Source organism: Oryx dammah, unplaced genomic scaffold, assembly GCF_014754425.2.
Source record: "Oryx dammah isolate SB20612 unplaced genomic scaffold, SCBI_Odam_1.1 HiC_scaffold_15, whole genome shotgun sequence".
NCBI lineage: Eukaryota > Metazoa > Chordata > Mammalia > Artiodactyla > Bovidae > Oryx > Oryx dammah.
Window position 1 is genome coordinate 24,198,190 of NW_024070199.1, and position 16,403 is coordinate 24,214,592.

The following is a 16,403-nucleotide window of genomic DNA, read 5'->3' on the forward strand; positions in this document are numbered from 1 at the left end:
GGCCCTCTCCTCTTGCCTTCCTGTTCCTTCAGGGGAAAGTGTGAGAAAGAAGAAGTTCTGGTCAGGTTCTGCCCTCTTATTCAGCTCTACATGACTGCTCCCACGTTTGCACCAATGTGGGAATCCACTCTGCAGGAAAAGCCAACTCATGCCATGGGGTCATCATTGGCATCGTGACAGCATTGGTACTAAGAGGATATTTTAAAGAAGGAGATGCAAGTCAAGGAGTTCTCAGGACCAGAGGTGAAATCTGAGGAACTGCAGGTTTCTCAGAGGTTCCTAGCTCCCTTTGGGCAAAAGTACTTAATTTCCCCAAGCCTCAGTTTTCCTTTTAGTAAAATGGAGATAATTATCCCTTTCTTGAAAGTATTATAGACTCCTCCCAAGAAACTAATATTTATATGCTCAGAAAACATGAAACACTGGACTAGATTCTTCTCCATACATTATTATTTCAATTAATTTTCACCACTAGATAAGGTAGGTATTATCATCACTTTTCATATGGGGAAATGTAGGCATAGAGCGTTTAAATGCCTTCCTAAAATCCCGGTTATTAAATGGCAGGGTTGGAATGTGAACACTTACTCAATGTTTTGTAAGCTATGAAGGCTATACACATGGGCATTAACAACCAAACAACAGGAGTTCAGTATCGCTGTGGAGGAGAAGAATGATCACCCAGTTTTGTCATTCGTTTCATTGGAGAAAGATAGGCACATAATTAATCCATCCAAACTAAGTCCAATCTTTACATCAGAAAGATGAAGAGCACTTCACAGAGGAGGGAGTGACTTCTCCAACATCCTTTTGGACATGTTTTGTGGACGATATTGATGTTCTTTTACAGTGTTCTGAAATCGTCTATGGCAGGAATTATTTAAATCAATATAAAGATTACAGGCATTATTTTGATGTCAAAATGCTCCCCAAATGGATTTTTTTAAACCACCATATGCCAGAGTTTAGATCTCCTAAGAAAGATCACCTCATGCGAAGAGTTGACTCATTGGAAAAGACTCTGATGCTGGGAGGGATTGGGGACAGGAGGAGAAGGGGACGACAGAGGGTGAGATGGCTGGATGGCATCACTGACTCGATGGATGTGAGTCTGAGTGAATTCCGGGAGTCGGTGATGGACAGGGAGGCCTGGCGTGCTGCGATTCATGGGGTCGCAAAGAGTCGGACACGACTGAGCAACTGAACTGAAGAAAGATCAGGAATTAGAACTTATGGGAACATAACAGTTTGAGGGTAAAAAACCTTAAATGTGTGCAGGAAGCAGTTAGGCAAAAACTAAGTAAAAAAGCCTGGCTATAAGATAGTAGGAAGTGGTGGGAAGTATGGCTAATGCAGCCTGTTGCTGTTCAGTCACTAAGTTGTGTCCGACTCTTTGTGACCCCACAGATTGTAGCATGCCAGGCTTCCCTGTCCTTCACTATCTCCCAGAGTTTGCTCAAACTCACGTCCACTGAGTCGGTGATGCTATGTAACCATCTCATCCTTTGCCTCCCTCTTCTCCTTTTGCCTTCAATCTTTTCTAGCATCAGGGTCTTTTTCAATGAGTTGGCTCTTTGAATCAAGTGGCCAAAGTATTGGAGCTCCAGCTTCAGCATCAATCCTTCCAACAAATATTCAGGACTGATTTCCTTTCAGATTGACTGGTTTGATCTCCTTGCATTCTACATGCACCTAAAGGAGGCAGCTGGTATCCAGGTTTAGTCAACTTTTGCCTGTGGAGTATCAATCCAGGACTGCCAATTTTTTCCCCCTAAAAAAACTTGGAAGATCACTGTGTGTGAAGTATATTGATTTTTATCTAACTGTTGGCAGCCATTTAGTTTTTCTTATAAAAGGGCTTCTGGAACCTGAACTCAGCTTGCTGGCCACTGTTCTCTACTCTTTGCTTAAGTGAGCACACTGGCAGTCCTCTACTGACCAGTTCCCAATGCAGGCACCACAGGCTAACTATGCCTTACCAAAGGGCCAACAAGAATTTCTCACTAAGTTCTGGTTCAAAGAAAAGTAAACAAAATACAATGATGAATACAGGAAAAACACCCCTTTGAGGCGAGGCTGAAACATAAGAAGCCCATGAAGACATGCACAGGGAGGTGGATCTAAGCATGAAGCCAGATGACTTTTATATAAAGCACAGTCCACACAGTTATAAATCAGCATCCAATTTCTCTTTCGGCTCAGGATGATCTGAAGCTCTCCCCTCCCCACCCATTCTTACATTTGCTAAGCTCTTTAACCATACTGAGCACCACATGTTGACACTTGAAATGCCTCAGTTTCAAAGGAGGTATAATGGGAATTTCTTCAATTAATATTCTCTGAGCATCCAGCAGATGCCAGGTTATGGTACGGGCAGATGGACAGGGACCCCGCCCTCAAAGAAGTTAAAGCCAGGCAGTTAAGGACATGCTAAAGGATTATCACCTGGGTTTTCAATGGAAGAAACCAAGGGTCACGGAGGTTAAGGGAGCTGGAAAGTAGAGAAGACACTTGCAAACTCCAAGACCACAGCCGCATGTACGATTCAGATCCTACCGATTTAGAAGTCACCATTGTTCTCAGACAGGAGGATGTCTAATGCATCCTCATCTTTCCAAAAGTAAACTGATTGGTTCATTCAAAATATTTAGTTAGACCTTGCTGTGGTGATTATTTCACAATATACACAAATGCTGAATCATTATGCTTGTGCACCTGACACAAATGTGACGTTACATGTCATTTATATCTCAATCAAAAATACAGTGTTTGCTATACTTAAAATGGATAACCAACAAAGACCTATTGTACAGTCCATGGAACTCTGCTCAATGTTATGCGGCAGCCTGGATGGGAGGGGAGTTTGCAGGAGAATGAATACATGTATACGTATGGCTGAGTTCCTTCGCTGTTCACCTGAAACTATCCAAACACTGTTAATTGGCTATACCCCAGTACAAAATGTTTTTGGTGTTAAAAAATTATATCAACACATTTAAAAAAGAAAAAAAAATACATAGTGTTCCTAAAAAAATTAGTTAAAATTAACCTTTAGATAAACTTTTAAATTTTTAAAGAACTTGGCAAACTGGTAGATGTTGAAATGCATGTCTGCAGTCATATCCCCAAAGAAAACTTATTTGTGCTTAAATGTCAAGAGCTTGGCTTGTTACAAATGCAAATTATCCAGCTCCTTCCCAGACCTACTGCATGGGACACTCTAGGGGTGGGGCCCAGCGCTGCTTTAGCAAGCCCTCCAGGTGATCCCCTTGTTCAGTAAAGCTGGAGCAGCCTGGCACAAGAGGCTTTGCCGGACCTCCAGTCGTGGCATCATTTCCACCCACCTTTATAACAAAGTTAAAAGAAAAAGCTGAGAAAGAAAAGACCGGATTTGAAAATTTGGGGGCCTAGGATGACTTGAGTTTCTTGATAGCATTTAAAAGTTCATAGTATATTTCACATATTAAAACTTGACAGATACCATCGTCCCACTCTCTGGAAAGCTCCCGGAGATCTGGACCATTTATTGTTTAGCTCACTCATCTGACATCATCTCAGCACTTTCAATATACCTAGCTGCAAACATGGAACTTTTCATTGAACTAAAAGATTAAAAAAAAAAAAAAAAACAACCCCATGCTATATGTACTACAAAGCTTTGATGGGATTACCTAAGCCTATAAAATATGTCTCTCATAAGGTGTGCTTAAATGTCATATTGATTACAAGACAAACGCACACTCGCTGTAGAGCACAGTGCCTGCTCAGCGTCAGGAATACCGTGGATCTGCTTCTGAACAGCAGATGGAATGGCACTTGCCATTCCCGTGACAGCTCAGTATCTGAGGTGGCCCATACATGGTTGCAGTGCTGGAGACTAAACGTGGCCTTCACCTCCCCACACCTTCCTGCAATGACCTGTGCTAAGTGTACAGATGTGCAGATCTCCATTCTGAAGTGTCCTATGAAGGGAAGCAACTTCCAATCAACTCGGGAACCAAGAGGCTCACAGTGGTAAAATGAGCCTCTGCTATAAACCTAAATAGCGTTTCAATCCCATAGTGTATTAGTTTCTTATTGCTGCTGTAACTAATGGCCTCAAACTTCATAACTGAAAACAACATATATTTATTACCTTAAAATTCTGGAAGGTCAGGAGTCCAGAATCAGTTTCAGTGGCTGAACTCAAGGAGTCAGCAGGGCTGCGTTTATGCTGGAGGTTCTAGGGGAGAATCCGTCTTTGTCCGTTTTAGCTTTTGGAGGCCACCTGCATTTCTTGGCTCATGGCCCATTCTTCCCTCTTTAAAGTCTGCCCAACAGGATCCCCCAGCCTCATTCTCTCTCATTCATTCTCTCCCTCTGCCCTTCCCCCTGCCTCTCACTTTCCCCTCCTCTCCTCCTGTCTCTCCTCTGACCCTGCTTCTACGTCCATCTTCTCTCACCTTCCTGCCTCCTCTCTAGGAAGGACCCCTGTGATCACGCTGGGCCTGCTCATCTAATCCAGGATAATCCTCCTATCTCAAAATCCCTAATTTAATCACCTCGGCAAAGTCCCCTTTATCATTTAAAAGAACATATTCACAGGTTCCAAGGATTAGAATGTAGACATCTTTGGGGGTCCATTGTTCAGCCTACCACACCAGTACCTACTTTTTGAATAGGAAAGACCTTTTTCATGCACAAGTCAATAGTTGGGAAAGAAGGGACTTGTAAACAGGGACGGGAATGACAGTCTCATGTGCTCTTTTCATGAAACAGGATGATGCCAGCTGCTTTTATTACCACCTCACTCTCATCTCTGGCCACCCTCGAGGCAGCTTCCATAATTATCTGCCTTTTACAGATGAGGGAAAAGATTCAAATTTTCAGCAACTTGCCCAGCACACCTGCCCAGTATGTGAGACCCAGGTCTTTCTGATTCTGGGGTCCAGGCTTATTCTTCTTCATCCCAGATCTTCTTCTCTGATGGAATGCCACATCCCAAAACTCTGCCCTTCCTTATACAAGGAGATAGCATCACAAATCTAATTTTTGCACCTCCACATCAGTTTTTCTTTTTTCTTCTTCAATCTATTTCCTTATATGTAGACTAGTATAAGACTAAAGGGAATAAAGTCAGGTTTCCAGGGTTCAAACCCCGGCTTGTCATTTATTAGCTATTAAGGTAAGTTACTAAACCTCTTTCTGCCCCAGTTTCCTCACCTGTGAAATAGAAATAATAAAGGTATATGCTCTCAAAGAGTTTTATGAAGATAAAAAAAATCAGTTATACTGAAAATAAAATGTCTAGAACATTGTTCCACTTTTGTGTATAAGTATTTGCTATTAATATACTGGCTTCCCTGGTGGCTCAGATGGTAAAGAATCCACCTGCCAATGCAGGAGACCCGGGTTCTGTCCCTGGGTCAGGAAGATCCCCTGGAGGAGGAAATGGCAAACCACTCCAGTATTCTTCCCTGGAGAATCCCATGGACAGAGGAACCTGGTAGGCTTCAGTCCATTGGGTTGCAAAGAATAGGATACAACTGACTAACAACACAATAATATAAAATCATAATAATAGAAAACCCTGACAGAACCAGGGACAAAGGCAGAAACCCTAGGCTACACAGAATGAGCGGGAATGGACAAAAGTTTCTTTAACATGACTCACATTTGGCCCCTGGCACAGCACAGCAAATGGCATCAGAATCTAAGTCCTCCATACCCTTTAGTGGGATGAATAAGACATGTTCTTCACTCCATAAGGTTGTTATGAGAATAAAGTGAATTAACATATATAAAGTACTAAGAACAGTGATTACCTTCATTTTTATCATCAGTGTTACCCATCTCTGGTAATTGTAAGGATGCCTAAAAACGCTTACCTTGAGCAACATAAAATAACGCAGTAAGTGAAAAATTAGCTACAAGGTCCTTGGATCTTCTGAATAAACTAAGGAAGAAAGGAATTAAGAGAAGGAAAGATAGTTCTAGAATAGTGCTAAATATCCATTTCTTAAATCAAATGAACTTCCAAGTGAACACTCAAATCACTGCTCGATAGTAGATAATGATACGAGAATAACAATGTATTATAATTCTCTAACCCCATAGACACATCCAGGCCAGCTCCTTCTTTGGTCTTTCCATCTGTCTATCCATCCATCCATTTATTAAACACCTACTATATACTAGTAAAGTAATGCTCAAAATTCTCCAAGCCAGGCTTCAGCAATACGTGAACCGTGAACTTCCAGATGTTCAAGCTGGTTTTAGAAAAGGCAGAGGAACCAGAGCTCAAATTGCCAACATCTGCTGGATCATCGAAAAAGCAAGAGAGTTCCAGAAACACATCTATTTCTGCTTTATTGACTATGCCAAAGCCTTTGACTGTGTGGATCACAACAAACTGTGGAAAATTCTGAAAGAGATGGGAATACCAGATCGCCTGACCTGCCTCTTGAGAAACCTATATGCAGGTCAGGAAGCAACAATTAGAACTGGACATGGAACAACAGACTGGTTCCAAGTAGGAAAACGAGTACATCAAGGCTGTATGTTCTCACCCTGTTTATTTAACTTATATGCAGAGTACATCATGAGAAACGCTGGGCTGGAAGAAGCACAAGCTGGAATCAAGATTGCCAGGGGAAATATCAAGAACCTCAGATATGCAGATGACACCACCCTTATGGCAGAAAGTGAAGACGAACTAAAAAGCCTCTTGATGAAAGTGAAAGTGGACAGTGAAACAGTTGGCTTAAAGCTCAACATTCAGAAAATGAAGATCATGGCATCCGGTCCCATCACTTCATGGGAAATAGATGGGGAAACAGTATCAGACTTTATTTTTCTGGGCTCCAAAATCACTGCAGATGGTGATTGCAGCCATGAAATTAAAAGACGCTTACTCCTTGGAAGGAAAGTTATGACCAACCTAGATAGTATATTCAAAAGCAGAGATATTACTTTGCCAACAAAGTCCATCTAGTCAAGGCTATGGTTTTTCCAGTGGTCATGTATGGATGTGAGAGTTGGACCGTGAAGAAAGCTGAGCGCTGAAGAATTGATGCTTTTGAACTGTGGTGTTAGAGAAGACTCTTGAGAGTCCCTTGGGCTGCAAGGAGATCCAACCAGTCCATTCTGAAGGAGATCAGCCCTGGGATTTCTTTGGAAGGAATGATGCTAAAGCTGAAACTCCAGTACTTTGTCCACCTCATGCAAAGAGTTGACTCATTGGAAAAGACTCTGATGATGGGAGGGATTGGGGGCAGGAGGAGAAGAGGACGACAGAGGATGAGATGGCTGGATGGCATCACGGACTCAATGGACATGAGTCTGAGTGAACTCTGGGAGTTGGTGATGGACAGGGAGGCCTGGCGTGCTGCGATTCATGGGGTCACAAAGGGTCAGACACGACTGAGCGACTGAACTCAACTGAACTGATATACTAGTATTTTAAGTGATAGATGCTTAGATCCTCAGGTGAAAGACATAGCATCTTCCTTTAAGAAGACAATTCAATGACAACCACAAAGAACAAGTTATGACACATGCAGGTATCGGACATCTGGGGACACAAGGGGCAAAAGACACCTAACTATCTCAATTACTTAACAGCTGACCTGAATATTAAAGGTTACATTACCCAGGTGGGACACTCATCAGGTCTCCCAGGCAGACTGGTCGTCTTGCATCAAAATGGGAGGCATGAGAGTACATGGTCTCTGTGGGGCACTCCAAGTCCAGTGTGACTAAGGAGACAGTCTGAGTGGCCAAGTGGTAGGAGATACCAGTAACTAGATCATGAAGCCCTTCTCTGTGAACTCACATCAGTTCAGTCACTCAGTAGTGTCTGACTCTTTGAAACCCCATGGACTACAGCACACCAGGCCACCCTGTCCATCACCAGCTCCTGGAGTTTACCCAAACTCATGTCCATTGAGTCAGTGATGCCATCTCATCCTCTGTCATCGCCTTCTCCTCCTGCCCTCAACCTTTCCCAGCATCAGGGTCTTTTCCAATAAGTCAGCTCTTCGCATCAGGTGGCCAAAGTATTAGAGTTTCAGCTTCAACATCAGTCCTTCCAATGTGTACTCAAGAGGATGCAAAGTTCCATGGGGAGCTAATGATGGTTTTGAACAGAGAAGTGACCAAAGAGGTAAGAAAGACAGATGTGGAGATGGCCATCATCTTTGAAAGAGAATGCCGGCCTTAACACAGTGATACTGCCTGTGCCATTTGAACAGGAAGCAGTGGGTGCTTCCTGCCCATCTTTGCCCTGGACTCTCCAACCCTCCACTTTAAGTTCTAGGGGACCTGTGGACTTTTCTTTATTCCTTCTTGGTTCTGTAACGTGTGTGGCCTTAGAGCCATGTAAAAATAGGTCCAAGGGCCCAGGGACAAGGCAACTCAGCTGCCCGAGGATCTCAGACACTCCCCAGGCATGTGGCTGGCTTTCTGACAGCTGTTGGGAGGGCTCAAGGTCACTGGGGCTGGAAACCTGATCTCGTGGCAGACAGTCTTGCCCTAGCCCAGGAAGCTCCATGGAGAACACAGCTGGAGGTACCTGGCGCCAGGGCTCTCCCTGGGCAACTCAAGAGACTGCCTTTCTCTGCGGGCCACTTGCTCCTTTTTCCAGCTCTTGAGTTTCATCAACAGGTCAACTCAGGCCTTCTCCAGAAATACTCTCCTGCTTTCTCGCTAACTCCCGGCTAAACCCAGCTGGTTCTATGGTGTCTACCAATGAGAACAAGGAGAACAGGGACTGGGAGGTGGGGACTATTACGTCCCTTCTTTGTCCTCTGTTGCAGAAACGACCATCACAGGCTCTCAAAACAGACAGTCTTGGGTTCAAACTCCTACTCTGCCTCCTAGGTTTGTGATCTGAGGCAAAAAAAAATAACCTTTTAAAGTTCGATCTCCATGTGCAAAATATAAACAATAATTGCCTCTAATCATAAAGCTGTTATTATTGCCCACATTTCCTGGGGGAGGAAGAGCAGTGCTGAGAGGCCAAGTGGATGGCCCAGGGCCATACTGTTTAACCAACCCTTCACCCAAAGCTAGCCATTCTTAAAACATCTATTTCTTGAAAAATACTGATGCTCAGATGCTTCCTCGTATCCGACTCTTTGCAACCCCATGGACCATAGCCCGCCAGGTATTTTCAGGAGCTGGTCTTCTGAAAGAGGGTTTCAGGGGTAAACGTGAGAGTGGGGAAGGGGAGGGAAACGGCAGGTCAAAGGGAGATCTATGATGCTCCTGCCCTGAGCTGCCTAATCCCATGTAAAGCAGTCATTCAGTTTTTATTACTTTTACATGTGGGGTGCCACATATCATTTTATTTTGGGGAGAATGGGAGGGGTTCTGCTCATGGAACAAAAGTTTGAAAGCCAATGTGCTATCCTTCTGTAAATAAATTAGTTGCTCAATCGTGTCTGACTCTATGCAACCCCATGGACTGCAGTCCCCCAGGTTCCTCTGTCCATGGAATTCTCCAGTCAAGAAAACTGGAGTGAGTTAGGGGCAAATTCCTCTTGTTTTGGGAACTTAGGTGCTGACTTTTGTCCACAGGGTCCCCCTGAAAGGACAGGGTGAGGAGCAGACCTGTGCCCTAAGCAGCAGGGGCATCAAAGGTGGGGTCTGTGGAGCCCAGAGGCCTTTGTGATCCTCGAGTTGCTCACACCGTATGCAAAATCCCCGGGGCGTGAGTGAGTCAGGAAGGAGAAGGCCAGTAGACCTTCTTAGATTTCTGAAGGTTTTCTGTTCCCTAGTTCCTAACTGACCCTTGACGGAGTGCTGACCAGGTGCTAAGGAGCATGGGGGCAATGAGGTCATCTACCCCAGAGAGCTGCTGGAAGGCTATTTGTGAAGCACTTAGGCACCCAGCACACTGCAAACACTCTGATGGGCTTTAGAGTTTCACTATTATTACTGTCATCTATTATCATCACTTTCACAGCCTCGTTAGTCCTCACAAAACCTTTATGAGGTTTGTATTATTATCAAGCCCACTTTATAGAACAGGAAACAGAGGCTTCGAGACGTTAAGTAATTAGCTCAAGGCCACAGACAGCAGAGAAGGAATCAGAAGGTGGCCTGTCTGGTTCCCAAGCCCAGGCAGGCCCTAAGTCTAGAAGGGCTGAGGGAAGAAGGCAGGACTCCCCGAGGGCCCAGGAGGAGGTGAGCAGGCAAGGCAGAACTGGGAGGCCCCAGATGACCCCAGGCCAGAGCCAGAGGGGAAAACAGGCCGGGACTTTCCGCTGAAAGGGCCTGAAAGGACCCGAAGCTTTGCTAACTTTGCACCTCTCTCAATCAACAACACAAAGCCAAACTACTTAAAATAATAATGATGAAAACAGAAAGCCACCCCCTGCGGCGTCCTCTCCTGGGCTCCAAAGTGAGCCAGAGTCTTGGAGTACAGTGGGTTCAAGGCGCGAGGCACTGGCAGACCCAGCGCCTGCTGGCTGCACTCCAAGCAATGTTTCTCCTTCCAAACACACACAGAACTCTGCTCAGCACACCACTTGAAAGCCAAAAAGATGCCCCAAGGGTTGCCATGGCAATGCTAAACAGACAAAACATTTCAACCAGCTCTGACGCACAGACACAAACCTATTTAAGGGCCAAATGGATGGACTGAGGGGTGGGGTGGAGAGTGTTGTTTCTACAGTTCATCTCCGAGGATGTGGCCCCTAAAGCATCTAGGTCATATTGAAAGAGAGCAAAGCACTCCTTCAACACAAGCTGAGGCTGGGCTCGCTCGGGAAAGGTCCACCGTCATGCTCCCTGCACCTCGCTTGCAGATGCAGTCCTGTTTCAGGAGGGCTACGACAGGGCGACCGGAGATGCCGATGGCCCTGGCTCTGCCTGTCCCTGAGGACAGCCCTCTGCTCCCGGCACCAGGGTCTCTTCAAAGAAGTGGGAAGTGATATGCTTTCCTGTGAGTGTGAAAGGTCTTAAAGCACTGAATCGATGCATGTGAGTGCTGATATTAACCACCATTCCCCACATGTCATCTACAAGGGTTGATTACCATGGGTATTTTCCTTTAGAAAACCTCACTCCAGGGTCCAATGGAGCTATTCCCCGAAATGCTGCCACCTGGGGAGTGACGATGAGTACAGATTTGGTCCAGGCCTGAAAAGACCGCCATGTCTTAGTCTGGTCTCTTCCATGCCCCATCCGTCACCTCAGACACAACAGGACAAAGGGCTGACCTTGGTAAAAGCCCAGAAGAGTCTCACCAGACACAGCTGATGGCACGTGGTAGCATCCCTGAGCAAATGCTGCAAAGCTGCCTGCGCAGGGCCCATGACATCCTCAGGTGAACAGCATCTCCAGAAACAGGAATCTTCTTCCACTCCTTATCCCTCATGGTGAACCCTCTCACCTTTCAAGACTCACCCCTGGGCAGTTACTCCTAAAGCTCCCCTTGTCCTGGAGTGGAACGGCCCCCCCATGTCCCATGCATAGATGTCTATGGGAACAGCACTATTCTAGTGTTCAAATTGTTCTCCGGTCTCCTGCCCACTCATCACTGAACTCCCTGAGGACAGGGATCCCATCTCCTGCACCTGGGTATTCACGAGGCTAGACCAGTGCCTGGCATTGGTGGGCACTTTGTGAGCCTCTGCTGATTGACAGGCTAAAAGCACACAGTGCCACACCCACAATGTTTATGCACCAAGGCCCCCGGGCATTCTCTAGTCCATAGGCCACAGCTCTGCGCTTTCACGTCCACATTTTCTGGGGAAAGAGCAGAACCTGAAGCTGAGCCTGGAGGGCAGGAGTTCGAGAGTGGAGCTCTGGGTAGCCTGATGGGTACCCAGAGGAAGGGAATAGGAGAAGAGGAGGGGGTGCCCCACCTGCAAAATCGAAGCTCTCCTGCTGGCCCAGGAATTAGTTAATGAAATGATATGCCCCTTGAAAACTGAAATAGTACCCATTTCCCCTGCTCTGAAGCAAACCTGATTCTGTCTCCACTATTTAAGGCCCCTGAAGATGCTCTGTTCTCTTAGGGTGGGAGAACATTAGCTCTACGGAGTCACAGCTACCTTCCCAGGTACGCTCCCCAAACCTCCCCTCATCATGTCATCTTCCTTTTGTCAACATGAGGCTCTCCATACACATTGCCTCTGGTCTCCTCCAAATAGGCAACAGATGGGGAAACAGTAGAAACAGTGTCAGACTTTATTTTGGGGGGGCTCCAAAATCACTGCAGATGGTGACTGCAGCCATGAAATTAAAAGACGCTTACTCCTTGGAAGAAAAGTTATGACCAACCTAGACAGCATATTCAAAAACAGAGACATTACTTTGCCGACTAAGGTCCGGCTAGTCAAGGCTATGGTTTCTCCTGTGGTCATGTATGGATGTGAGAGTTGGACTGTGAAGAAGGCTGAGCGCCAAAGAATTGATACTTTTGAACTGTGGTGTTGGAGAAGACTCTTGAGAGTCCCTTGGGCTGCAAGGAGATCCAACCAGTCCATTCTGAAGGAGATCAGCTCTGGGATTTCTTTGGAAGGACTGATGCTAAAGCTGAAACTCCAGTACTTTGGCTACCTCATGCGAAGAGTTGACTCACTGGAAAAGACTCTGATGCTGGGAGGGATTGGGGGCAGGAGGAGAAGGGGACGACAGAGGATGAGATGGCTGGATGGCATCACCAACTTGATGGACGTGAGTTTGAGTGAACTCCGGGAGTTGGTGATGGACAAGGAGGCCTGGCGTGCTGCGATTCATGGGGTCGCAAAGAATTGGACACGACTGAGCGACTGAACTGAACTGAGCAAACAACAAATCTTTATCACTGACTGCCCTAACTGGGAAGCCTAACTGGAGCTTGACCTTCTAGGAATCTAGAAATGGTGGCCCGTCCACTATGCTATATTCCCCAGGGATGCTTCCCATGAGCAGGATGCACGTGCCCACATGGGTGTACACAGAGCGTCCTACCGGCCGGAACGACACCCGTGCTTGTGTGTAAGCTGCACTGGCCGTGTCCCCGAGGCGAGTGCTGCCTGCGGGATATGTCATTGTCTGTGATGTAGGTGAAAGAACAGGGCCCCTGTAGCCCTTATCCTGGTCTTCCTCACTTCCCACAGGATGGAGGGACTGTGGCAGAGGTTCTGACATTTCCCTTGACTCGCATCGTGTCTGCTGAACTATCTTTTGCCACTTTCACCACCAGACCTGGTCTGCCACCCCACCTCTAAGCTGGAACTAATTATCATAGACAATTTTAGAATTTCATATTCCAGTGTTCTTAAAAAAAAAAAAAAAAAAAAAAAACAGTCCATGCAGAAAACAAAACAAAAACCCAAGACTTCCTTACCTGAAAGAGTTATAGAGAAACCACAAAACTGTTGGTGCTATGTGGCATTGAAACATATTTACTAAGTTGGCACAGAAGAATCCGAGGTGATGGGTATTACCTCTTAAGCTTGAAAGTAGACTTTAACAAACATCTCAGATAGAAGGTACAGAAGACACAGATGTACCAAACACAAGAAAAGGCTCCTAGGTTCGCCTGCCAGGCCTACATCTGCAGTACCATGGACTGGAACAAAGGCAGGCATTTCCACCCCAGAGGGAAATACTACATCTCCTTCATGTGATGCTGTGACTGCATATGTAAAATGCCTGCACTAAAATTAAGTCTTCTATCTTCCAAATTTTCTCAATTATTAATACACCAGACAGCTGCAGTAGCTCTAGCAAAAATAGCAGCCAAGCTTTCCCACAAGTCAAAACAGCCAGGAGATGTCTGCACGGGGACTTTCCTACGTGAGGACTGGCTGCTCTCTGGGCCAAACAAGAAGAAACACAGTCTCCAGTGGAACAACAGAAAAAGAGAAACTTGTTTTAGAATTTATCATGAAAAATGACAACCCTTCCTCCCACCCCCGCCAGAGACATTCACTCCTCTTTATAACAAGAAACTCTGTGTGTATGAAAAAACAAAAGTTGACTGAAAAGGCTATCAGTCCACTCATTGGGATAACAATTCAGAAAATTAAACAGCAAACCCAAGGAATGCCCATCACTTCAGTGTATTCTGGAATGAAACTATACAATCGTGCCCACTCAAACAGGAGCAGGGTGAGGTTAGAAAAACAAATTATGTTTTTTTTTTTTTAAGATTCCTCGAAGCAAATTAACATCCAGAAAAAAAAGCTGTCCTTCAGTTGCCACCTTCATACTTTAAACAAGTATCACAGTGTCATCTTAAAAGACTTCTGTGAATACATTTTTTGTGGAAATACTCACATTTGAAAAGCACTGCAAAGAGGAAAACTGAGTACTTGGAATATCACCATTCAATGGTCTCTGAACTCAACAGTGATCATGAATTTTAAGTCAAAGATTTATGTGTAGAACATGAAACAAGAATAAAATAGATTTCAAAAGATTTTTTAAAGCTATAATATCAGAGCTTAAGCATATCACACCAGGGGGAATGTCACTTGTCACGGTCACGTTGTGCTTAGTCTGGATGTGATCAAACATTTCACACTGCCTGTCACAGTTCTGATTTCACATCATTCTAACCTTTAAAGGCAACCAGAACACATGCCCCAGTTTCTGGGTCGTATGATACCATCACTCCCTCTGTGCCCCAGCACCACACACACACAGAAATGGGAAGAAGCAAAGAGTCCTAGCAGCCAAAGTTCTAAACAAGGATATGTTTGCACCAGTTCTGTATAACTTGTTTCTAAGAACAAGGACCGTATTTCATTTTCCCTGTCTCACGACCTATGTAAAATTCAGTTATTTTTCAGTAAATGCCAACAAATGTCAGAGAGGCAAACCATGGCTATTTGGAAATGGCTGTTAGTTTATTAATATAATCCCCCAGAGTAAAGCTCGTGGTGTGAATGTTTTCAAGACAGTCACTATTGTTTAGAGGCGGGGCTTACTAACCTAACATAGACACTCACTGCCCGTGTATCACTTACCATTTGCGATCTGTTCTTCGGACAGCCATTGATGTCTTCGATCTTCTCATTTGCTGAAAAAAGAAACACGAGTCAGAAAAACAAATAATCATCACAGACACTGCAAGCAATGATGTTCAGGACCCTTGAGGCCAAGCCAATCCTAAGGCCCATTCTGGGGTTTGTCCAACCAGCACAGGCATGTGAAATACTGAGACGCTTCTAGCAAGCTTCAGGACTTAACTCATCGAGCTGCTGTCCTCCAGGGACAGCTGGGGCAAGGTCGCCGTCATCTAAGGCAGAGACAACTGCACTGGCGACAGTCTTGGAGTGATGGGGCAGGGTGGAAATGTTTGCACACTGGGAAATGGACTGAGCTGTGACTGTGCTCTAGGCTCTGAAAAGGCAACTGCAACTTCCCCACAAAAGACGGGGCGCTTCAGAGTGAGATCCATGTAGCCACAGTGCAGCTCCTGGGGACAAAAGCCACAGATGGTAGCATCTCACTCCATTTTTAGCTAGAAATATTAAGGTTGCTTTAGGCTGTCCTGATCCTATTCCCAAAGTGGATCTTATTCCCATTGGGATCCTATTCCCGATGGAAAAACAAGAGAGTGAGACTTTAAAAATCACTTATCCATGCCATTTAGTATGTCCAGATTAAATCTGGAACATACTCTATTGAAGTCAAAAGAGCGCCAACCTACTTAGAGAAGTGATAGAAAGAGACTGAACTGCATAAGCTGAAAATAAAAAAAAAAAAAAACAAAAAAAAAACAAGGAAGAAAGGCCCAGCTGCCCGTGGTGAATGCGTTTCATCCTCAGTCTAAAGGAACCCTTGTAAGATATAGCCTAGGACATCTGGGTTTGCAACTGCAGTGCTACAAGAAAGGCAGTATGTATAGTGGTTTGGAGGCAAAGATACCCCAGTTTGCAGCCCAACTTTACAGCTTCTGAGCTGTGTGATCTTAGCCATGTAATACAACCTCTCTGTTGCATTGCCTCACCTATAAAATTGAGTTGGCTCATCTGCAAAATTGACCTAATACTACGTACTTTACAGAGGAGCTGTGAAAAGATTATATGATGCCAGTAAAATGCTTAGTGCAGTTCCTAGCACACAGTTACAGTTCTATGTATGGTGGTTGTCCTTTCGTTGCTCAGTTGTGTCTGACTCTTTGCGACCTCATGGACTGTAGCCCACCAGGCTCCTCTTTGTCCATGGGATTTCTCAGGCAAGAATATTGGAGTGGGCTGCCATTTCCTTCTCTGGGGTATCTTCCTGACCCAGGGATCAAACCCAGGTCTCCTACATTGAGAGTTGGATTCTTTACCTCTGAGCCACCTGGGAAGCCCTCTTTGTATGGTAGCAATCATTAATCCAATTATACATACTCTTTATCATTTACGTAAAAATACATAAAGTGAAAGTTTCCTTTTTGATCTCTCCATCTGAGTTTAACCCAGAAACTTAGC

General features: G+C 45.0%; 1 protein-coding gene across 5 annotated transcripts in view; it reads right to left on the minus strand.

Annotated features, from left to right (window-relative positions):
* NAV2 (neuron navigator 2) overlaps window positions 1–16,403 on the minus strand; it is a 423,615-nt gene that overhangs the window by 265,202 nt on the left and 142,010 nt on the right. For all 5 annotated transcript variants that reach the window (XM_040255673.1, XM_040255672.1, XM_040255676.1 and 2 more), the window contains exon 3: window positions 14,949–15,001. In XM_040255673.1, the coding sequence (XP_040111607.1) occupies window positions 14,949–15,001 (53 nt within the window). The remainder of the gene's footprint in view (window positions 1–14,948; window positions 15,002–16,403) is intronic.